At 37.0% G+C, this 24,156-nt stretch overlaps 3 protein-coding genes across 3 annotated transcripts; 1 reads left to right on the top strand and 2 right to left on the bottom strand.

Annotated features, from left to right (window-relative positions):
- Positions 1-578: 578 nt before the first annotated feature.
- LOC143913881 (uncharacterized) lies at positions 579-12,122 on the top strand. Its single transcript, XM_077433924.1, has 28 exons — positions 579-820; positions 2,341-2,425; positions 2,997-3,944; positions 4,023-4,154; positions 4,769-4,901; positions 4,982-5,075; positions 5,157-5,230; positions 5,304-5,393; positions 5,472-5,622; positions 5,704-5,840; positions 5,913-6,018; positions 6,086-6,245; positions 6,820-6,939; positions 7,013-7,172; positions 7,352-7,483; positions 7,827-8,032; positions 8,108-8,217; positions 8,294-8,343; positions 8,419-8,981; positions 9,065-9,265; positions 9,339-9,460; positions 9,531-9,624; positions 9,716-9,818; positions 9,895-11,219; positions 11,293-11,378; positions 11,447-11,792; positions 11,879-11,957; positions 12,041-12,122. Exons 1-28 carry the CDS (start codon positions 732-734, stop codon positions 12,106-12,108), a joined length of 5,964 nt encoding a protein of 1,987 aa, XP_077290050.1. The 5' UTR covers positions 579-731; the 3' UTR covers positions 12,109-12,122.
- A 628-nt stretch (positions 12,123-12,750) lies between these two features.
- Positions 12,751-16,529, bottom strand: Bap55 (Brahma associated protein 55kD). Its single transcript, XM_077433925.1, has 8 exons — positions 16,182-16,529; positions 14,428-14,567; positions 14,200-14,359; positions 13,951-14,135; positions 13,752-13,883; positions 13,533-13,686; positions 13,261-13,461; positions 12,751-13,188 (listed from the first exon to the last, which is right to left on the bottom strand). Exons 1-8 carry the CDS (start codon positions 16,390-16,392, stop codon positions 13,085-13,087), a joined length of 1,287 nt encoding a protein of 428 aa, XP_077290051.1. The 5' UTR covers positions 16,393-16,529; the 3' UTR covers positions 12,751-13,084.
- A 1,722-nt stretch (positions 16,530-18,251) lies between these two features.
- LOC143912557 (uncharacterized) lies at positions 18,252-22,428 on the bottom strand. The gene is made up of 11 exons (XM_077431843.1): positions 22,423-22,428; positions 22,207-22,324; positions 22,082-22,135; positions 21,299-21,442; positions 20,369-20,548; positions 20,175-20,285; positions 19,960-20,101; positions 19,033-19,151; positions 18,815-18,956; positions 18,530-18,726; positions 18,252-18,451 (listed from the first exon to the last, which is right to left on the bottom strand). The coding sequence occupies exons 1-11, from the start codon at positions 22,426-22,428 to the stop codon at positions 18,333-18,335; spliced, it is 1,332 nt and encodes a 443-aa protein (XP_077287969.1). The 3' UTR covers positions 18,252-18,332.
- Between the last annotated feature and the right edge of the window lie 1,728 nt (positions 22,429-24,156).

Below are 24,156 nucleotides of genomic sequence, written 5' to 3'. Positions count from 1 at the left end.
CCAAAGTGTCGTTTAAATCAGACGTGTGTGTTTGTGTATATATATACATAGATAACCGGAACATTAATACTGATTCAAAGTATACAGGAGTCGGAGATTATATATATATATATATATATATATATATATATATATATATATATAGAAGAAGATCTACGTGTATCAATCAACGAACATTACATATTTCCCTGAAGGCAACGGCTGGACTGTTGCGTAGTTTCACATAGTCATCATCTTCAGACTAGTTCATATTATACATATATACTATATAGTGGTAAAAACGATATAAGCTTTAAAAGATTTATCCTTCTAAATGTTGCCTTCATTTATCCCTTGGAATTGATCCAAAGTTTTTCGCTTTAAATATCATAAAAAAAAAGTAAAATATACATAATTATTTTATCTATACAATTCTACGTCGCTCTGATATATACCGACTCGACAATAAAGCGAAAACGTGAACACCGCATTGGATATCGCCGGCCGTGTGATAACGAAATCCTAAATAATATAAATCTCATATTATCTAGTCATTTTTATTGACGAAAATATTAAATGAAAAAAATATATATATAATATATTGTATGTATATGCATTTAGTACATCGTTTTTAAGTTTATATGTAATATATATATAAAAATTATTAAAATAATAAAAAAAAATAAACCAAGACTGGAATCTCACGATCTCTATTTGTGTTTACGAATACATTACTCAAAGAGCGAAGAAACATGGACTCACCAGCGGAATTTTGGCGGGAACCAAATTCCAACGCTGCCACAGTTTCCGGATCACCACCGATGCAAGTGCTAAAAGATAGGTACGATTATTTAATAATATATATTTATATATAGATTTTTATTTATTAACTCACATCATCTCCTTTGAAAATTGAAACATTAGATTCTGTAATCAGTAAACATTGTTACGAAATAATAACAAAAGCTGAAAAAAGAGGTACATAAAAGAAATATACAATAAGATTTTTCTCTAAATGTTGGGTGTAAGCCGTTTTGCTTTAGAGCCGGGCCTCACCGGTTAACTTTCTTGTCCAAGCGTAGTCACTCTTGGTCTCCCAACTCGAACAACCAGAAGCGACCAAAAATCTGCCTTATAATCAATACCTATAAGAGCCCGGCCTGTTGTACATATATTCGAAACGCAACGCACCATGTGACTTGCGAGCAGGTGACTTTGTTGCGCGACCAAATCAAATATATGTAGTTATATGGAGCATGCCACACTAGACAGCTCACCGGCCGGTTCGACCGACTAAATTTCCACCGACTTAAGTTCGACCGACTAAATTCGACCGACTATTTGTGACCTGGAGTCACAAATATCCAGGTCTGACCAGTAGCACTACAGATATACTCAAAAAAATTATTTTTAATCGAGGTCAGCTCATGGGATCGAACCCGGCGCCTCTCGACGCTAAGCAGAAGCTCAACGACCGAGCTATGCTGCTGGCTATATGGCTATATGGTGATCTATACGCTACTACAAGTTCCGCGGTCACCACGTTGCGATGATCTGACTTAAGCTAACCTCAAAGTGTAACGCGTTATATTGAAGAGTACCACACTCATTGATTAGTTGCCAGCAACTCCATAGTGAAAATACTTTGAACAGGTGTGACTGTATTAAAAGTGAGTGGATCTTGATCGCTTCTGGTTGCCCGAGTTGGGTGACCAAGAGTGACCACTAGCAATTACGCTTAGACATCAAAATCACCCAGTTTGGCCCAGCTCTAGCAGAGTTTTCAATACGATATAGTCACACGATTTTATAGTTTTTCACTATGGAATCGTAAACAACTAATCACCGAGTGTGGCACCCTTCAATACAACACTATACATTTTGAGAAACAATCGAACAATAAAATCACTGTGACCAGACCGAACGCCGGCACCTGATCTCGCTGATTGGGCGACTTTATAGCTTGGGCAACCGGTGAATTACCTGGTATAGCATGCTCCATACAACTGCATACATTTGATCTGGTCGCGTAACAAAGTTTTACGCAAGTCACCCGGTGTAGCCGAGCTCTAAGACCTGGGCCACACTGTGATACTTTATCGGCCGAATAGTTGCGCGACCAGAAAAAATGTATGGAAATGTGAACGACAAAGAAGTTGATGGGTGTGGCATGCCCCATCTAACTGCATACATTGGTCTGGTCGCCCTCAACCAAGTCTCTGGCGCGATGTAATATTATATATGTATGTAATGTGATTGCAATTTATTTTTGAAGCAATGTAATTTCACAACGTAATTTCTTTTTGAACTATCCAATCATTATCAAGCAATGTGATAATATATTTTTGTATTTATTTTCAGTATTAATACCAATAATAACAATGACCGAACAGGCAACGGAAGACGATCTAGCGATGGGGGACCACCGCCTTTTAATAGAACCAGGGTAAATAAAAATTTTCCATTCAAAACTAATTTCTGCTTGTTGATCAGTAAAATAAAAATTAATTGAAAAAATTATTTTGCCTAATCTCAGCTGACCAATCAGAGTCGCGTATTTTTCTCTACTGCAAACAATCTCGAAATTAATCATATATAATATAATATGATAATTGTCTGGTTTAATTATGATTTATTTTACTCTTAAAAATGGGTTATGAATTTTGTCAGTATTTTAATTAATATTGGCATAAAACGGTAAATTTATCCTGTGTTTATTTTATCTGAATTTTAGTTACGCGATTGTTGTATATTCGAAACGCAACGCGCCTCGTTTGTTTTTATGTGTGAATTTATTTCTAATTCAGCATGAAATATAACTTATTATCATATAGATTTATACCTACTAAGAGGTATACGGAAAAACCAAACGTAAATCTTTCGTGTAATTTAAAGTAAATGTTGCATTAAATTGACAAAAAAAAGTGTTCAATGAGTACTAGTTAGACTTCAACGATGCAATTTAAATGTCGAAATTTGTTAAAACAATTTAATTTGAATTCGTTTTATTTTTATAGAGCTTCAAAAGCAAACAGCTAGTTCGCAGTCAAGCAATCAGAGAATCCCAATCACCCCCGAGAGGGCCGTCTCCGCGGCCCGACTCAAAAGAAATCAAAATGTCCACTGTGAAAATGAAGTCAGCCAGCGTCGACTTAGACGACAGACTATCATTCGAAAACAACGTCCACAACTCTCCAAAGCAGCAGCAACAAGATGCGTCTTCAGACTCGGACGAAACTGCTCCGCAGAACAACCCAGAGAACATGCCGAACGACGCTATCAGCTTGACAGATTCGGATAGCTTTAAAACCATAAATTTAAGTTGTAATAATAAAAATATTCTAGTCTCTACGAGTGGTGATAAAAATTTATTAGGTGCTAATGTAGTAAGTACTCCTAGTTCTCCATCAGAGTGTAAAAGCAACAATGATACCGTCAACGGCACGAAAAACGAAAATTCGAACGAGGCAAAGAGCAAACAGGATGATAAAACGACATCGTCGCCAATACCGGTAGAAACCGACGACGAAAATTGTGAAGCAGCATCTTCGAACAGCGTGCCGTACAACGATAAGTGTCCATCGGCCAGAGACGATGACTCTCGTTCAGTAGACATAGACAGTAACAAAGTTTTAGATTATAGTGAGAATAATAATGATAATGAGTGTCTTAGCTTAGATGTTAGAACTGAAGTCACCGATCACCATCATCATCATCATCCCACGACATATACTACAGCGCAAAACCAATCCACGTACGATACCGAAGACTCTCCCAAAGAATACCAGGACGAATCCGATTCCAAGAACTCCGACACAGTGACCAAAAATCAGCGGGTGAGCTTGAAAAATCTGAAGAATAGCAACTTCATCCAGAATCGCGATTTGACCAGTCCAGTTACCATTTACGATAATGTTACATATAAAAATAAAAACAAAGTTGAATTCCATCAAGTTGAAATACAGGTAAACTGCTTTATATTAATTATATTTTATTTATTATGATTCATTTTGTATTATTTATTTTTTTTTTTATATTTGTAGGTTACATCTGGGGATAATAAATACACAAATGTATTATCTACTAATAAGAACGAACATGAATGTCAGATTGATAATATAGATTTCAATATACATTGTGATTGCGGTATCGGCCCTAGTCTTGATGAGGATGAGGTATTTATTATAGAAAAGATTGATATATATTAGGGGGACCGAAAAGTAATCAAAATTTTTCGACGAGTTATTTTGCAGTCAGTTTGTGTCAAGACACGGTCCAATAAACACTTAAGTTTTGTTATTATGTTGAAGTTATTGTTGTAAATTTATTATTTCTGTTAAAAAATAAAATTTCTACCTGAGGAAGGATGTCGAGACCAATAATAGAGGAAGGGCACTTGCTTCATTTTATGCTGTTTATGTTAGACCAAGTAATGAAGGCAAACGAAGCATTAAAAAAAATCACCAATACTTACGGGGATATTCTGAAACTAAACAAGTGTCATCGGTGGTATAAACAATTTAAAAATGGGAATAGGGAGATCGTACGAAATGAAGAGCTCAAAAATTAGACGGTGATATCCTGACATGAATGGTGGAATCAGATCCTTGTCAAACCATCGAGGAATTATCATTGAAGATTGACTGTCCATGGTCTATAGTTCAGGATCATCTTTGTCGCATAGGAATTTGGGAATATTTTTTGATTACTTTTCGGTCCCTCTAATATATACATATGTATATTAAAAATATATACTTGGAATGATTTTAAATGCTTGTTGATATCACAGATTGATCCTGAAGAGTTGTCCGATGTCCAAAATCACGACAATGAAGAAAGACGAGCTGTCTTTCCGTCCAAACAAGACTCTGGAGTGTGTTGTTGGGATTCTTACTGTGGAGACATATCTCCTGAAATTATCAGTAATATAATGTTTATTTTTAAATTTCAATTCGATCATTTGTTTATTTTATTTAAAATTTTTTTATGCATTTCATTTCAGCATCTGATAATGAAGATGAACCGGGTAAAATCAGACGCCAAAAAACCATTTCCGAAAATGAACATCAACATTGTTACACAAATGAAGGGTGCAGGTAGCTATTTTTTTATTATTCAATCATTTTCAATATGTATGTGCATACAAAGGTTGTCTATATATTTTATTTAATTTTTAGATGTTCCGAAAAAGGAGAAAAATGGGTGAATCGTCGTAACGGAGGCATGCTAACAGTGCAACGAGCCAATTCCGGTATATACAATTCTAGTATTTAATCATTTACTATTTTTTGTACTATATCTTAAATAATTATTTTTATATACAGGTGGAAATCCTCGTTTACTAAGGAAGCAATCGTCGGGAGGAAGCGTAGACAGTGGCCAACATTCCATCGCTAGTCCTTTCCTAAGCAGAGGTATGCATAACAATATTATACGCATTTCATATTTAACCTAAAACACTAATTTGCATATACATACATATTGTTTTTCAGATAACAGTATGGATATATTCGTTTCGAATCCTTGCTGCGACCCCCGCAATCTGTCCAGCTTCATCAAAGACACTCTGAACAAAAGTCAAAAGGATCGGATCACCTTACTCAAAATAGAACACGATATGATCACATTCATCAGAGATCCAACGTACATATTATTATATTCATTGAACAAAAATATATTCAAATATATAAGTAAGTTCTTTAATGTGATTGTGTCGAATTACAGTCGACGGGAGCACCGATTTCCGTCCACTTCGTCGTACGGACGTTTGCTCGTCCACCGTTGCGCTGATCTATTCGGTCTTCGGCATGGAGTAGATCCGGCCACACGTCACATCGTACACGTTGTGAAGTTACCTATCGGTATGCTTTTACTATATAATGCTTTCTGATTTTGTTCTTTGAATTTATATTATTCATCGATGCTATTTTTAGTTGGCGTATCGTATCGACTACCATTGATATGTCCGTTCCAACAATGGTGTACTACAGATTTTGCACCGAGTCCAGTCGCATTTTGTGAAACAATTCCTCAAGCCAAGTGCGTGCTCTTCGTTATAAAATTATGTTTATGTCTGTTAGAAACTTATTACTATTATCAATTTTAGATCTATCCTTAAAAGAGACACGCAATCATTAGACGAAGAATCTGTTTTGCCGGCTCCAGCTCCGCCTAAACTGGTTCAAACGCCGAGATCCAAAAGTTTTGAACAGAGAGAAGAAGAATATGTTAAAGCCAGAAGAAGAATATTCAGCTCCCCGGGACAGGTAAATAAAGCAATTTTTATGTTATACTTTACCACTTTGTCTACTTACATATACCACAGCATAGTGCATTTGTAGTGCTTTTGCATACCAGTAGAGAGGTTGTGGGTCAAGTCCTAGCCAAATAAGCTGCTGCTGCTAGATCTTGTGGTTATTAAAACACAGACTGACTTAAAATTTTCCGATTTTTGTAGCTTAATTGTTGTGATGGATCCAATAAATCGGTATCCTCTCCCTCAATTTTTCGCAATTTGAGCTATTAACAGCTCGAATTTGTTAAATCTTATAAAATGCTACCTACATAAGGTATTTCTCGCAAATTTGCTGTGTATCAATTTATTGATTGTCCAAAGATGTCTCTATTGTATTCTAACCATGTGTATCGCTTTGGGATAATTCTTGTCATGGCACATACGATGTATGTATGTAATAAAAATATGAAATATCAATAGATGAAGTTTTGTAATCGTGAGGAAATTCGATCATGAGATTTTGACCCATTTGTATGTAGTAATGACGTGTTAGTGTGCGTGTCTCGAAAATACACTTTTTTATATGCAACTTATTTTTGTTTTAGGAGGAATCTGAAATAGCTTGGGATTGGGAAGAAAATAGGGAGCATATTGATGAGCCCGAAATGTGTACGCCTAGAATATTAGTTCCAGATTCTAGTTCTAAATCGGGACGTTTGCTCAAGGTATCAAATTTTTGTTTCATGCATTTTATTGTAAAGTGTGATCTTGTTTTGTATTAATTTTATAATTTTGTAGGTTCAATCATTGGAGCATGAAACCGTTCCTACGAGCATTCGAGGAGTCGTATCCAAAGCCCATTCTTTCGGGGGCTACGGTGGACGACAAGGAGTGCAACGTGGTGATTCTATAACGTCTACCAGCAGTGCTCCACCACACAGAATACTCAGTCGTCAAGGTAATGTCAAATAAACAAGTTAAATTTGAGGCTATCTGGACTCTAAATGCGTATTTTTAGGGAATATATATTATAGGAATATAAAATTGATTGTTTTCATTCAAAGTAAATACAAAATTGGATATCAGTAATGTCAAATATTGATATATAATATAATATTTGTTTTGATTAACTTTCAGGTGAATTGGCCAGTACTTGTTGGCGATTGTCTCCAAGCAGCTCAGGATATAAAACACTTAGCGGTCGTAGCGATTCTGTTACACCGTCACCGACTTCCACACCAAATACTACAACAGTTGAATCTGCCACAGGTATAATATCGCGTTTTAAAGCGCAAAGGTGACAACTCCATAACACCTAATTGTTCATCCATAGCACCAATTGAAATGAGTAAAAATTATAATTCTTCATAATTGTTAATTGTCATTCAATTGTAAGTTCCTTTAGCTTTGTTTTCTATAAGTATTTTGCACATTTAAACGAGTGGTTTTGATACTTGAAATTATAACTTGCTGTATTGTTTGCTCAAAAATGCCTAATTGTGGTGTTATCACCCCTGCACTCTAAGGAAACGAATTTAATCTTAATAGGAAAACCTCGTGGAAAATTCCACATAGAAAACTCAAATTAATTTCTCCCTTTTGATGTTTAAAGGTAACCGCAACCCAGACTTAAAACCTCCCGATAACAATGCTCCGAACGTCGTCGGAGGAGTACTTTGGGCTATCACCGACATGTCTACTGTTCCGACGGGCGCCGTAATAATCCATCCTCAAACGGGGCAAGCTTTAACGAACAATGACGGTACTCTTTATCACTACGACCCGGAAAAACCACCACACTCTGCCTTACAATCACAGGTTAATATCAAAGAATCACCACCCAAGGAGTCTTCTTTTGGATCGTATTGTAATTATATCGTCTTATATTATCAGATACCACCTGAAAATGTTCGAGAAGCAAATAATTTCGAAAGACGACGTTGCCGTTTAGAGAAACAACGAGCTACTCTCAGCCCAGGAACGGAAACCCATCTAAATCCAATGTGAGCTACATACCATTATGTACATAAATATGTATTGTTGATGAAATGAAAAATTAATCAATATATGTTTTTTTAGGGTTGAAACTAAAACTTATGATCAAACTGCACATACTGACGAAAATAAAAGTTTGTATATGTACTTTCAAATCGTTAAATAGATATCATTGAATCTTATTAATTATTGGGTATGTTTACTTTCAGGTTCTAAATCTGAAACGCACAATTCAGACAATAGTGATAATCCGAATAATTCTACTATAAATGTAGACGCACAAGAAGGCAAATCTTCAACGTCGGAAGCGCCACGCTCACCGATTCCGACGTCTAACCAAAAACCTCTCCTCGTCACTGTCAAAAATACTCAAATAGGCAAACCGAACAATGTAGACTTCAACGACAACAACGAATGCCACTCATCTATAAACAACAACCGCTCGAACGAACCAGCACAAAACCCATCGGCAACGACTCCATCACAACAGATCAAAGCGGTGATCGACACTTGCAATGCGACCGTAAAAACGGATCCAAAGGTGGCCAACATGAGCCCCATACAATTGGATCACTTCGAAAGACTCGAAGAACACTTTGGAAAGATTATGACCTGCACCGAGTTCGAATCGAACATCATCGAGCGGCAATTTGAAGAATTCGCCCCGCCGTACCCCGATGAGCAAGATCCTCACTATTACGGCGCGCTAATTCAAGGACATCCACAGCAATACTTCGCTCAGGGTCACATCTACGATGGAAGTCCTCAAGAAGTACACATTTCTTCCACATATATACATATCGCATTATCGTCAAGTAAATGTGTCAACGATGCTTATTATTATTATATTTTTAGGTATACCCAGCTCAAGCGCAACCGTTGAACTACGCCGTCAGACAGAACGACACTCCGGTTCCTCAGCATCAGTTGACTCATCCACATTTGATCTTCGCACCGCAGGCCGATAGCAATATTGGGTTTCCATCGAGCGGTGAATTATGTTATCCGACATCGCCGGCTCAAGTTATGATTCCGCCACCAGCTTATAGACTTCATGTGTGTATTTATTAATATGTTGTTTGTTTAATTGGTTTTGATGTTATTTATTGTGGAATTTTTTTTAATTTAGGAGCAAGAACCTCAACCTCCGTATCATATGTTATCTGCCAGTGAACAGCATCAGCAGTCTGTTATGGTCGCATTGAGTAACAAGTTGGCCGAGCATGAAATGGCGCCTCAACAGCTTGCAAGGTCTGCTTTTGGTTGTTAGTATGTTTAATTGTGTCTTTATGTATTGATTGATTTTCATTTGTTCGTTTAGTTTTCCTTTGGGTTATCATCCGCAAGTTGAACGAGTGATAACGGCTCCACCGATGGTAGGTGTGCCTGCTCCTCATCCTACCTTGGGATATCAGGTAATTTTATTATACATATACTGTGTTTTTATTGAATCTCTTGTATCTAATTGCTATTGCATATGTAACTTACTATGACATTAAATTACAGATACAAGGTGCATCAGGTTGGGGATGTTGGCCTCAAGTGGCGTTGTACCATCAACCACAGCCACCCTCCGAAGACGCTATGCACAAATTTCAACAGCATGCAGGCATGAAAGCATACCTAATACAATTATAGTTTTGATATCTTTTATTTTATATTTGTTAAATATTGTAATTTTGCAGGTGCTTTCATTCCGCAACATCCTGAAAGCCCACTGAATGCTCCCAGCGTACCGGCGTTACCTCAAGCGTTCTATCCGCATCCAAATTTCATTCAGCCGCAACCAAACCAATACTTTCCGCCGTATTCTCATCCTGCACCGATTATTCAACACCAATTCCCCGTCTACCAACAATATAATCCAGGGAGAAGTTCCGTGTTGAGTCAAGAAGGATGCTCCACGCCCAGTTTCCAAAACTTTGAACAACATTTCAACTTTCCCAAGCCGTCTGATAATGTCTACCAAGAAAACAGGAGCAGAGCACACGTGAATTCTCCAAAGACGAATTCAAGAGCTGATTCTAACTCGGGATCGTCTCGTACGACTCCGTTGACGAGCAATATTCCCGTTCAGGGCGAAGTCAATTTTCCTAATATTGATCAAATTAGTATGAATAATATCCATTTCATACATCCTGCTATTAATTATATTCCGATCTCGTATCCTTATGCGAATCCGACGGAGTTCAATTGCGAAAATCAAAACAGACAAAATGTCGTCGATAATCAGAATTTTATAAAATATAACAAACAAGTTTTTAAGGAGACGGAAAAGTTTACTCCATCTAAGAATATTTCAAAACATAACTCACCATTAGTGAAAAATTATCAGAGCTCGCACAGCTTGGACGGTTATCCTCAAAAGCAAATTGTAAACCAATCAGAAAAGACAAATGAAAATACTTATTTGAAGAACGTTGGAAATGTTGCAGCTTTAGATCTGAAGAATTTTAATAGGAACAAAGATAAAAGAAAACCACTAAAACCTTCCAATTCCTTAGGCTCTAACGACTTGGACGTAAACTTCGAACAGGAAAAAATAATACTCGCAAGAAACTACCACATGCAATTGAACCAGAACAAACAGGCATACGATAGAAACAACAGACACGACAATACTAGAAAGTCGCACTATCAGACACTAGCGAGTAATCTGAGCAACGATGCCAAAACTTTCATACCGAAGAATCAAAACGCGTGGAATGCTAAAGAGATCAGCATACAGCACGGCGATGAGGCCGCGCATTTGAGCGGCAACGATGCCCAGCCAGACTCGAGATCATCGTGGAGGAAGAATCAAAGTTTCGTGCAGAAGGACTATCACAACTTCCCCAAAAATCTGAATCGACAGAATCACAGAAACACGGCGCAAAACGGTGGGCAGTTTGAGCGTGACAAGAACGCGCAGAGGAATCATCAATTTAGGGAAAGGTTCTCTATTCAGAATAACGTCAATCAAAGAGTCAAGTCACAACCTAGTTTCGACGCGACACAATCTCCGCTTCAGGTAATTACATAAAATACAAGACTTTCAGTATCATATATGACTAAAGCAATTTAGTTTCGTCTTCATATTTCAGCTCACTCCGACACTGCTAAATTCACCTTCGACCCCTTGGAACCCACACGCACCACAGACGCCGTCCAACTTATACAACGCTCAAAAGTAACCACACCTTCAAAATACCACACGGCAAAATAACAATCTGAAACTAAACACCGATATTTTCATAGCACGAGCACCAGCGGAAGTCCGGCCCACGTATTCCCATCGACGAACTTGAACCAGCCGCCGCCGTCACTGATGCAGCAACATCATCTCCGAAGACTGTCGCAAGACAGTCTGGCTTCGTCGACACCGAACACACCGTCGGCCAACCCGAAATCCAACCAGAACAAACAGCATGAGATATGCGTCGCAACCCAACCGAGATTCCTAGACGCCAACATCGTCAGCATACCGCTAACTCAAGGTGCCGCTTTCTATCAGAGGACACAGGCCTTGCAGAACTTGGCTGCCGCCAGCGGAGGACTCGGACTGATGCCGACACCCCCGCATCCAGGATATTTACTCAGACAGGTTTCTATATTTGCTTTCGTTGTGTCGGTGTAGTCTAGACTTATTAATTGTATGAAATTAATCATTTCGTCAAAATTTCTCAATAGTTCGGTAACATTTACCAGGTACCTGGTGCTCTGTTCAGACGGCCCGCTACGCCAGCCTTATTCGGACCAGCTCCACCTCGTAAGTATCCTCATCATCATATGTAGATTATGTTTGTATATATTTATTTTAATTATTTACCGAAATTGTTTGATTTTTTTTAGTATCTGGACAAATACGTGCGAGACCGCCTCGCCCTCATCAATCGCACAATCGCCATTTCTACCACTGAATGGTTTTATTTTATTTAATGTAAAATCATCTCGCCGTATGTATTATGTGTATGTATAATATTGTTTACAACAAAGGTCGTCTCTGTTTACGCTTCGTGTAACATTTGCACTTTCCCCGAGAGTCGTATTGAAACATTTGGACAACGCTCGTTTATCTTCCGTTGTGTTGCGTCGTGCCGAAGAAGCAAGTCGGCACGGTATGCAGTCGAATTGTGATATTATTTTGTTTATCTCTTCCATTTGTTAAATTTTATTTTATTGACTGTTATTATCGTAAAAGAAGTATATTTATAATTAATAGAATTATTTTAAACGTGTATCTCCAGAAGCAGATTATTGAAAAGAATAAAAAAAAAATACACATTTGTTTTTACGAAAATATATTGTACACTTACTGTACGCAAAGTATTCTATAGAGAGCATATATATGTAATATATATATAAAAATAAAAATATTTATATGAAGACAAAAAAATAATCGCCAACTTGGTATGCATGTATGTACGCTCTCGTACACGTCTATATTCACACACGCAAGTCGCATTGCGATAGATTAAAAGTTCATACTGAGACGTTTCATCGCCGAGATGATTAGACGTGTACGAGCGCACTTGAAAAATCAAAATGGAGAGTTTTTATTTCAAGATTTATAGAAATAAAATTTATTTGGATTAATTTCTTTATTTCAAATTTTCACTCCCTATCCAACCGGCTCCAAATACGAATAGTAAAAATATTTAAATTATATACTTTTAATATCAATTACAGATTACAAATCTTCAGAAATAAAAGAAAGGATCACTGCCTCGACTCTCACCGAGCAAAATATGACATCATTCAACTTAACCTAGACAATTAACACTAAGTTCACATAGTCTCTGACACTTGCAACGACACGTCTATCATATTTGGATTTACAATAATACAATTATTTCTGAACAGAAAGTCTCGAATCGTACTGTCTATCGAACCGCACTACGGACACTTCCTCTCAACTTGACCTTTGCCGGCTTCGTCATACTCCTGCGAGGATATCCACATCTGTTGAAAAGAGCCTATCGATGCCAATATAGACCCGCCTACAAACAAAAATTCAATTTAAAATAAATCTAATACAATACAATCAACACTGAATTGAAAATAATAAACACCTATCCATGCTCCAAAGCGTCGTTCTGCAGAGCCGTTCGCCGCTATAGTCTTCAATCGTACCGAAGATGGAGTTCTAGCGGCAAGATCACGAGCTAATCTTTCAGCCCAACCGTTGGCTAAAGTTCCGCCACCAGTTACGACTACGGATCCCCACATGGCAGGTTTCATGTCAATATCGCACATTCCGACCGCCGTTTGTACTGCAAGATAAAATTCAACGTAACAATCCAAACTCGAGACAGTATGCAACACAATAAAAAAGCAAACAAACCAAGTTGTGAGGCACCGACTAGCTGATGTTCAAAGAGAGTTTCCGCCAGTCGGAATCTTTCAGGGCCGAAGTCTTGATGGTATCCACAAGGTAGTTCGTAATGTACGGCGGGAATACTAGCAGCTACTCGTTCATCATACGGTGATTCCGATACCTGCATTTGATCATTGTTAATTATTTAAAATCGTATTCGAATTGAATCAACCAACACGAACTTACCTGAACTACGGTTTGTGTGAAATCGTTAAGGACTTGTCTGGTCATATATTCTTGCCACGATGCCGTCAAGCCTTCAGGCATTGGTTTTATTGTAAATCTTGGTTTTTCCTTTTCTCGAACTATGTCTTTAGTCTGAAAGATGATTAAATCAATACAGTCTGAAATAATTGAGCAATTGCATTCATCGTAAGAATTTTACCTGTATGTGAGTTGCTGGTACTAGAGGTGCTCCGATTGAGGTTAGTAACATTCGTGCTTGCTGTGCTAAATGATCTCCACCGAGTGATGAACGAACTACCGCTGCTCCGAGAGCGTAACCATCCAATACAGGAACTGCAGATGTGTGAGTTGCTCCCGAATCGACCACCAAAGCAGTGGATTTGCCTAAAATTCAACCTAATTAGCAAATATTCCAGTTGATAATTCGACGGCTGTTAAATATGAATACCATTGGCAAAAGCAGACAATACGGCGTTCTTCACTAAGAAAAAGGCTGGTACGTTGTACTTTTCGAACATGAGCTCGGCTAATTTTTCCCTAGCTGAACGAGGCGCCCATGGTGCTTCTGAGAATAACGTCGGATGGTATTCGCTCGAAGATTTTATTACCTGAAATTCAATAAGGCTTTGAATAAAATTTAAATGATTATTTTATCATTATTTCAAATTATATTTACCTTCGAGTATGCATAGTCCAACACTTTTTCAAAGAGATCCCAATTGTCGACACTTCCGTCTTTCATGTATGAGACGACTTCCATACCAGGTCTCGGAACGTTGAGGAATGTTGTATCGACATAGTGGCGATATTGTGTAGCTATAAAATAATAAAGAATATTGACAATTTTTTTTCATTTACATAGTAAAAATAATGGATTCAAATCATTTCAATATAATACAATGTATGGGACGGGAGGTTATGTTTCGACCGTTTCCCAACTTATGGAAGCTTAGTTGAGTTTTTAAGAGGATCTTTATTTATGTTCAGCATACAAGTATTATTGTATGTACTGCAAAGGAGGTAGTTGCTCGACTTTGGAGGAGTGGGCTGGCAGAACTCCAGAGGCTCATTGGCTTCTGGGACTGGTGCATTGGTTTATATGTTAGTGAGTTGTGCAATGCGTAGTTTGACTGATGAGATCATACCCTCGGAGATTCCTACAGGCTCGAGGTTGTTTATGTAGAGTGAGTCGAATTGTGTCTTAGCCCTTGTGTGAAAAAATATTTCAAGCAAGTTCAACGCGTACAAGAACGCGATGACACAATCGTGCGACTCTTTCAATCGTTTTATGGATAAATAGATGTTATATTTCTATAGTATTTATATATATAGAACAGTCGATGTAAATATATTTTTCCTTTATTTCCAAGGTATATGATAGTTTTCTTATGGTTTTCATTTTGTAACTTATTTACGACTTGTAAATTAATCAGTTGAATGAGATTCAATTAACTCATTAATATATTTGTATTATCTATCTATGAAATAGTAGATCCATAAATATATTAATTTGGGCGCTTAAAAACTATGTGAAATGCAAAGGAGGTATGTAAAATGAGATGTCAGATGTTTTCGAAATATAGTGTTGGGGGCGAATGCTGAGCATTCCATGGATTGTAAAACGCACGATCAAATCAGTAGTTTCAGAAAGACTCCACAACATGTAGGAAGAGGATTCTCTCCTACTTTGACCATATTGCCAGGAAGAATGTGGAGAGTTTAGAGAAGCCTGTAGTCGCTGGAATACTAGAGGTAAGGCGAGCAAGAGACCAGTCTCCAATAAGATGGTCAGACCAAATTAGAGTACTGACTGGATCATCTAAAACAATGCTTTCAACTAGGAACAGGACCCGGAGAAATAGAGGCAGATACAGATCAGTCCACCGAATTTCAGATATCAACGACAATGACGCTTAGCACTGAGCAAATAAGATCTGTATTTATGATTGCATTTTTTAAGAATATGAAAAAACGTAAGATATTTCAGAATTATCACTGAAATTAAAATTATAACTGCCAGATAAAAGCATAGTAATTTACAAAAAAAAAAAATTAAAGCGATCCATTAAAGCTCAAATTAGGACCAAAACTGTCAAAAATGTTTTATATAAAAATTGGTTCGAAATTGCTATTATTCAACTTACTCGACTTAATTATTACAAGTTAATATGTAATAATTAAGTCGATAGCGTTTAAAATATAAACAATAAAATGTATCAGTTAATTGTTTGCACAAATTCAATATTTGCAAGTGACATTTGAGCGGCGACACTAGCGCCGCGGTGGCCGCTTGCCGCCATAAAAACATAACCTCAAACGCAAGATGACAAGAGATTGAGCGCGACGAGGGAGTTTGACGAAGCGTGGGGCGATTGGCAATTGGCAATTGGCAATTGGCAGCAATGCAAATGCAAATGCAAAGGATCGAACCTGTCTGGGTGATGTTGTTGTCGGGACGCGCTTCCGGAGCGACCCCGACGACGGCGGGAAGCTCGGCTTTGGGCGAGTCTTCCTGGGCGTAGCCGACGCGCAGCGAGTGGTGGCCGGGATCCAGCACCAGGGCGCCGATCTCGTCCCCGCCGTACAGCATCGCGCCGCCCCCCACCGACAGCGAGCCGCCCACACCGCCCACCCCACTCATCTCCGACACCGACACCGATCGCGCACACGCACAAGCGCACAAACAACAAGCCTACACCCGTCCCTCTTTCTCTCTCTCTCACTACTGTTCGGCGTTCGCTCACTACCCCACTGACAACTACGCTACCAACTGCAAATAAACACACGACGGCAACTTGGCGCTACCTATCATAGCCTTTGCGTTTTATTTCACGCTATACATTTTTATAATGCGGTAAGCGAATAAAGGTCTGTTCATGCTTAACAGCACTGCACGACTCCGTTTAAAATATGTCATTCTATTACATTTCTATTCATATCTCTACACGTCGCGGTCACGTCACGGTCACAGCACTTTGGCCGAGTGCAAGGCAAAATCGGCTTACTTATACATTACAGGCCATGACGATGCGGCGCAATATTTCTTACGTCGAATTGTCGAGTACTTACAATATGAATGCATACACGTGCATTCGTAGCTACGCGTCAGAATACAAGTCAGCAAAAATGTTTCGGCGTTTATCGAACGAAAAATTATGTATAATCGCGTTGTTGTTGGAAGAAGAAGCTCAAGAAGGCAATAAAAAAGCACGGAGACGTTTTGATGTGCATCCCATGTTAAAAAATAGAAAAACCGAAGGAGAGTTTTGGACACTGTATAAGGAGCTTGTGGATGATGGACTAAATTTTTTTTAAATATTTGCGCCAAAACCATGTCGAAAGATTGAATAGCTGTCAACTGTCACTATCGATAATTGGTCCAAAACAGCAAAGCGGCAGACTCATGGCACGTAATTCACGTGTATATTTCCACGAAGGCCAAAAAAACGGATACGATACGATGACGGATGTTGCTGTAAGGTTGTCAGGAAATGAACAGGAAATGTCGGGTACTGCTGTAAGCCTGCCGTGGCGTAAACGTGACGGTTGAAATGAACTTACCCATACAAAATGTACCAAGGAATACTTTTCGTACGGCCGGATACCTGCTGAAGTCGGTACGTGCCGACAAGGTATGAACAGACCTTTATTCCGCAAAAAGCGATCTCGTGCAGTTCAATAAAATATCGATCACGGAAAATCTGCCACTCGAGTTCTCGTTAGTACAATATTTCGTGATTGATGGAGTTTTTGGGTGCCAGATGTTCCGTGATTGAGATTTTAGTGACTTGCGCGAAGTCGCTTTTTGCTAAATAATCACCGAACCTTATAATGCTACTAGTGGCCTGTGTGCACATACTTGTGCATTAAAACATTGTGACATAAACAAAAAAATAAATTAAAATACGATTTTACGATCTACGAAAATACGATCTGATATATAATTTTGAAAGAGACTTTGTATGTATATATGTATATATGCATATATGTAACATTAGTTGGTTTGTTGGAAACAACAAATTCGATTTTTTTTCGATTCAAAGGATTCGAAGGCCCGGGAGGCGAAGGACCCGGAGGCGAAGTCCCCGGGGTAGAAGTAGGAATGCCAGCTTAATAATTTGTCATTACTGTGTTTGTGAACGACATAGATTTTTAAATTTCATTTTTAATTGACAAACTCTGGAAGTAAAATTATTTAAATTTGGCCAGCAGCACCAAAAAATACTTAAAATCATACAATTTATGATGTTTTTCCAATCGAGATCTAACCTGGGTTCAAACTTGGGACCTCCCAGTCGGTAGCAGTATATTAACCACTGAATTATACTTCTAAGGAAAATAGGGGAAAACTACAATTGCTGGACATGTAATCACTAACCAGTCGCATTAAAATAGTACATTAACATCAATTAACCGTTGCTATCAGCTAGTAGAGCACAGGAACATCAACAAAGACAAAAACGATACTTAGTAATAAAGCTCATAAAATAAAACAATAAAAAAATGTAAAAATACGTTTATTAATATGGTGCAAATATAAAAATATGTATTGTTATGATAGTACTTAATTAATGTGTAAGATTAAATTCGTTGGCAATTATTAAGAACATTGTAATTAAATCTATATCCTTGTTCTATATCTGTATCCATACAGATATTATCAGTATTGAAAACTACATAGAGATGTCCTGGAGGAGCACCTGTAAAAAATAAATAAAATGAATTCAATATAACAAAATGGTTTTTAAATTTTAAATCAAAAAGAAATAAAATCTCACTGTGTATAATTTGAGATTCAGCGCTAATGCCACACCATTTACTTCCACGTAGACCATCAACAGACTCCCCTTCTTGTATATATAGATAATCTTGACTTGTTACATTCCCGGGAACGTAAGGATTTGCTTCACAGTCAGTATCCAAATAATAATTGTCTGACTCTTCAAAACCTAATTGAAATTTAATAGACTGCAGCCTGCAAACGAATACAAATAAAATCACATGATTTAACAAGAATTTCCTCTCAGTCAATCGGTGTTGTTTTCGAACAAATATTTACTCACTTGACACCACACACGTCTATCGGTCGTCTGAAACAAGTTGAATAATGAAGGTTACCCGTATAGGGACCGAAGCCTCGGTTGTAATTAAAAGATTCAAAAGTTCCAAACCTATCCGGATAATACTGAAGACACCCATCAGGTGCTGAAATCGAAATTATTACATGTATGTATGTACATTCAAACGTATCTGATGAATTACATATGTAAATATAACGTACCAACAAGATAATGATCTCTCGCTGCTGTAGCTGGACTTCTAGCTTCCCTTGCACCAAAATCACTTGTTCCGTTTACCGTTCTCTCATTTAAAGAAAATAAACTTGGCTCCTTGTATAATCTGTAAATTTTATTTTTATTTATGAATAATACGCACAATAGCTTGCGTAATAACACTGAGCAAAAAAAAAAAAAATATCAGAGTGGAGACTAACCAATCTTTACTAACTTTGACCCACTGAATACGAATATGATACTGATTTTTGTTGGTTGGTGATCATTTACCAGATATGAGCGTTTAAAAAAATGCGCGATTTTTACAGTTTTTTGGCTTTTGCGGTCTTTAACTCAAAATCTAGTATTGCTGTGCTCAAAGTGAGTATTGGAATCAATAGTCAGATGTTTTTTCTATTGATTGTGATATTTCATTGCTTTAAAATACTTATAATAATTTTTTTAGCGAATTTTAAAAGTCAAAAATATATTTTTTTACTGATTTTTTTTCCGTGCTATTTTTCATTTATTTGTCAATTTTTTTTTATTTCACCACGTTTATAAGGATTGGTTTTCTATCTCAGTATTTTTCGTTTTTATCTAAACGCACTAACTCAAGCGGTAATTGAAATTTCAATGCTTTCGTTGTGTATACGGTTGTAACCATTGAAGTAGTATGTAGAAGTAGTAGTAGTATACTTCAATGGTTGTAACGCGAAATGTGTTGGGTGCAAGCGAGATGGCATGTAGTCCGACCGCTGTACTCTGTGAGGTGGATTACATGCCGTCTCGCTTGCACCCATATTCGAATATCATATTATCATATTCGAATTCAGTGGGTCAAAGTTAGTAAAGATTGGTTAGTCTCCGCTCTGGTAATTCTAAAACGTGATTTTTTGTTGCTCAGTGATAATTAGATATATGTAAGTTCTAACCCCATTGTATTATAGCACTCTAATTGAGTCACTTTAACTCTCCAAACTGCCTGCGTCAAATCTGTATTCAAGGATCGGTCTGCCAATTTGAAACTTAACCTAATCGATCTACTGTTCAGCGATGCATTCACTCTTATATAAACTATTAAAATAGTTGAGCATGTTAATACACACATATTAATAAAATATATTATGGAAGAAATTAAGAAACTAACGATGCTGTCCGCTATTTTCACCACACAACGGAGGAATAATTTCGCTGTGAGCCTGAAGATTGGACACCTGAAAGACATCATCTATGCAAGAGTAGGCAGGATCCATCAAGCCTGTAGATGGGTTCTAAAAAATGAGATGCACGATATATATGAATAAATAATGTAGTTCTTAACGAAGCGTACTTATTTTTGACCCACTAATGTAGGTTGTGCCAGAGAAAAGGTTTCCAGATCGATCCTCATTTGGCAGACGTTGTCGTTGTGAATATCAACCGTATATGCACATTCCAATCCGTTGTATGGTTGTGAGGTATGATAAGATGGATTGATGAAGACAGAATTTTTGGCACTGGTCCTGATATCGCAAGCGGTCACTTTAAACAAAATAAATGCGAATTTAGCAAAATATCTATTATATTCAGGACATTTTAGTAAGTACGATGCTTGTTTCGTATTTTTTAAGGAATATAATATTGGTTGTGGATAATTGCAGGTACTATATCTGCGAATTATTGGATATTTGCACATACTATATCTGCTAATTATTGGCTATTTGCAGGTACTATATCTGCGACAGGCGCAAAGCCTTCTGCGCATGTGCGTGAACTTATAATCCGATTATAATTTCTTACATTTAATCTATGCTACACTCGTTTAATCAATCGTTCATTATACATGAGGCAAATAAATTTCGCACGTTATTATAATAGATTTTTTATCATTTGGCTAGTTCGCGGCTTGTACTTGTATGTAGGTATTATACGTTGTATATGATAATAATTTTCTAACAATTAATAATATTAACTAATTTGGATTATATTTTTTACTCTACGTCACTTGACTAGTTCGAACTAAATTTTAAGAGGTTTAAAACAAAATTTTAACAGTTAACACGTTGACAGTGACAGTTCACGCGCATGCGCAGAAGGCATTGCGCCTGTCGCAGATATAGTACCTGCAAATAGCTAATAATTCGCAGATATAGTACCTGCAAATAGCCACAACCTATAATTTGTTCGACTCTCATTTCTTTCGGCCGCCTGTGTGCGTTACACACATTTGTACACATGGTAAGCGCGGTCCTGATTGTATTCAGGTTAAAATTGGGATGTTTTTTAGCTTACGTGCACAACACGAGTTGAAAACCCCACAGCTTCCGACGACTCGGCCTCCTTGCGATGAACACTGTTGACGGGAGAGACAGATACCTTGTTCTATTCCATCGGGACTAATGCAAGCATCTCCGGATAAACCCAGATTGAAAATACCTTCATAACATAACACACGCAAATTTATTAACAATTTATTAAAACGCATATAGATTTCAATCAAATATATATCAATTGCTCTTATGTTTAACCGTTTGCCCGTGGCCGTCTTCTATGGAAGCTTTGGGCGACAAGTCTGTAGCGCGGCTGTCTTCCATAGAATTTCTGAACTTTGCACGGGATTTTGAGGCTTATATGCGCCTATTTCAACTGTTTTAAGGTTCAAAATTGGTTGAATATATTACCGAGAGTTGAATGCCATCTATTCGATTTGCTTAAAATGAATATATACCAGTCAAAAATTACTTTTTTGTGGAACCATACTGAAACCTCCTTTATGTGACGTCATGTCTTCATACAATTATGAAGAATGATTATTTGACAATTAATCCAAAACTTCGAGATATACTATGTATTTTATTGTTTAAAATAATACTTTATGTGTTAATTAACATATCTGGTTACTTGAGTAAATATTCAAATCTATATTTAAGGTCGAAAACTCGATTGCCAAATTGGCGAAAAAGGTGCCGCGTACAGGGCTTGTTCGCTATATTTATTGCCGCGGGCAAAGGGTTAAATAAAAGCTTGAGAAAGACTGTAATTTTATGCAAATATTAAAAAAACTCCTTTACATACCTTGTTTTCCATCTCTTTCTGATTCTAAAGGATTGAAATCTTTTGCTGTTTCTTCTATAATATATATTATATAAAAAATTTACTTAAATTATTCATATTTTTAATGCAAAACTTGTTTTAATTACCTTTAAGGAGTCTTTCTTCACCAAAAATCGGATCAAAACCATTAATTCCAATTATAAATATAGAAAAAACAAAAATATTGAATAACATTGTATTCAATTGATGCAAATAGCAGTTGCACTTCCAAAATTCAATAAAGAAATGGTTTCATTTTAACGACCGGAAGCCCTTTTATACGAAGCATTTAAAAGAGGGCATCTACCTCAAATCTCGCCCACCAGCATGACTGGATTATGTCGAAATCCAACATACATAGGTAAGATTTATTGATCAAGATCAAGATCAAGCATTACAACATCGATGGACCGAAATGTAAATGCAACTATTGTGCAATAAGTCCAACCACAGAATCAGGTTTTTTATACTGGGCAAAAGAAAATCATATCAAAATAACGTTTTCAAATAAAGAACACCAAAATATTTCACTCATTTTTGTTTATTTATTGTAATACGTTCGGACCATTAATGCATTACTATTGCATCACAATGGCCGAATATAAAAATGCAATAAATGAGTAAAAACAAATTAATAATAGCAATAATTATGAATGTATATACTTAGGAAAGGTTTCAACGGCATGAATGTAAATAGATGTACACTTAAAAGCAGTCAAATGTTAAGTTATTGGAGTTCAATATTTGTATGAAATATGCAAATAATCGTTGAGCTAATTTGCACTACAAAATATCACTACGGGCAAAGATTTATAACTAGTAGTTCATAATGTTTCTTTATTGGGGTTTGAAATTATCATGGAATGAAGTCGTAATTTATGTTATTGCGTTTTAAAAAATCCAGATTAAAAATGATCTTCAACATTTACATATGGTACAATGGATGTTTGTATTGGAAAAGTTTAAGAATCCACACTGTAAGGAAAACAAGGATTATCCATTTTGCGAAACAATATTTGCCGAGCGAAAACATTACCTTTACAGGGTTTTAAAATACCTACATACGTATATAAAATAGGTTTTCGCTTATTTTAATTATTATCCTAGTGAACGTTCCGTAGGACTGGTCTCTGTTCAGATTAAAAATGCAATTAGACATTTGTTTGATTTTTGCACTTCTTTTACTGAAATGTACGGCTTTTAGAAGCGGAGGTTTGTTCGACAGAAACAGACAAAACGATAGAGGTGAGTTTTGTACTAAATCTAATCTTATTTAATACTCAAATATATATCTGAGAACATATATGATACTTCACTAGTTAAATGTTACTCAATCATTATCGAATAATTTAATTTTGGAAGATCTTATATGCATTTTAAAGTTTTAAAGTTCTTGTGTATGTAATACCATTCTGAGATCATTATGAATCTGATATATCATATGAATGTTAGACTTAAAATTAACTGTGATACATTAAACCGTAGACTAACACACTTCCAATTTAAAAGATGCAGACATGACCTTCTCAGGTCTAATAATCATGGTAAACGGACAATTTCGCACATGGCAATCTCGCACACGACAATAGTTGACACAAAAATCACGAATATGGAATATCTGACACTCTAATTCTTGTTAGCGTGATAGTTCGCGTGCATGACTCTCAGTGGGTGGAATTTTCGAGTGTCATACATTCCGCGTTTGACATTTTCGTGACGCGTGCGAGATCGCCATGTGCGAAATTGTCACCAAAGAAATAATCGGGTTTGGTGCAAACGATCGACAAGCGCCAGACAGACTGAACCACAGATTAACTGGATGGCTGCTTTAAACGCAATTCTCGACTTCACGAATGATAGATTGCACATCAGATGTCAAGTAACCTTTCTATGTGCACAGATGCAATTATTAAAATTGAGTTGGATCTTTCTGACGAGTTTAATAAGGCAAAATTCGGAACTAAAGTATCAGGAGCACAGAACGTATACAGAGTAGGTATGTCGGGACTTCGGGTAGATTTCGCTTAGTGTAAGTGCGAGCAGTGCGCACGCATAAG

Source organism: Arctopsyche grandis, chromosome 6, assembly GCF_051622035.1.
Source record: "Arctopsyche grandis isolate Sample6627 chromosome 6, ASM5162203v2, whole genome shotgun sequence".
Taxonomy (NCBI): Eukaryota; Metazoa; Arthropoda; class Insecta; order Trichoptera; family Hydropsychidae; genus Arctopsyche; species Arctopsyche grandis.
Note: the sequence above shows the minus strand (reverse complement) of the source record. Positions and strands in the feature narration are given on the sequence as shown.

Bases quoted from the DNA above. Each gene is read 5' to 3' on its own strand.
- LOC143913881 (XM_077433924.1), top strand. From the start codon at position 732: ATGGACTCACCAGCGGAATTTTGGCGGGAACCAAATTCCAACGCTGCC. The intron at 2,426-2,996 runs GTAAATAAAAAT...TTATTTTTATAG, and splicing joins CGCCTTTTAATAGAACCAGG to AGCTTCAAAAGCAAACAGCT. The intron at 5,231-5,303 runs GTATATACAATT...TTTTATATACAG, and splicing joins AGTGCAACGAGCCAATTCCG to GTGGAAATCCTCGTTTACTA.
- Bap55 (XM_077433925.1), bottom strand. From the start codon at position 16,392: ATGAGTGGGGTGGGCGGTGTGGGCGGCTCGCTGTCGGTGGGGGGCGGC. The intron at 14,136-14,199 runs GTATTCATATTT...GTTGAATTTTAG, and splicing joins ATTGTCTGCTTTTGCCAATG to GCAAATCCACTGCTTTGGTG. The intron at 13,884-13,950 runs GTAAAATTCTTA...ATCATCTTTCAG, and splicing joins TACCAGCAACTCACATACAG to ACTAAAGACATAGTTCGAGA.
- LOC143912557 (XM_077431843.1), bottom strand. The intron at 20,286-20,368 runs GTCAAAAATAAG...ACCCATCTACAG, and splicing joins GGCACAACCTACATTAGTGG to GCTTGATGGATCCTGCCTAC. The intron at 19,152-19,959 runs GTTAGAACTTAC...TAAAATTTACAG, and splicing joins GAGTGCTATAATACAATGGG to ATTATACAAGGAGCCAAGTT.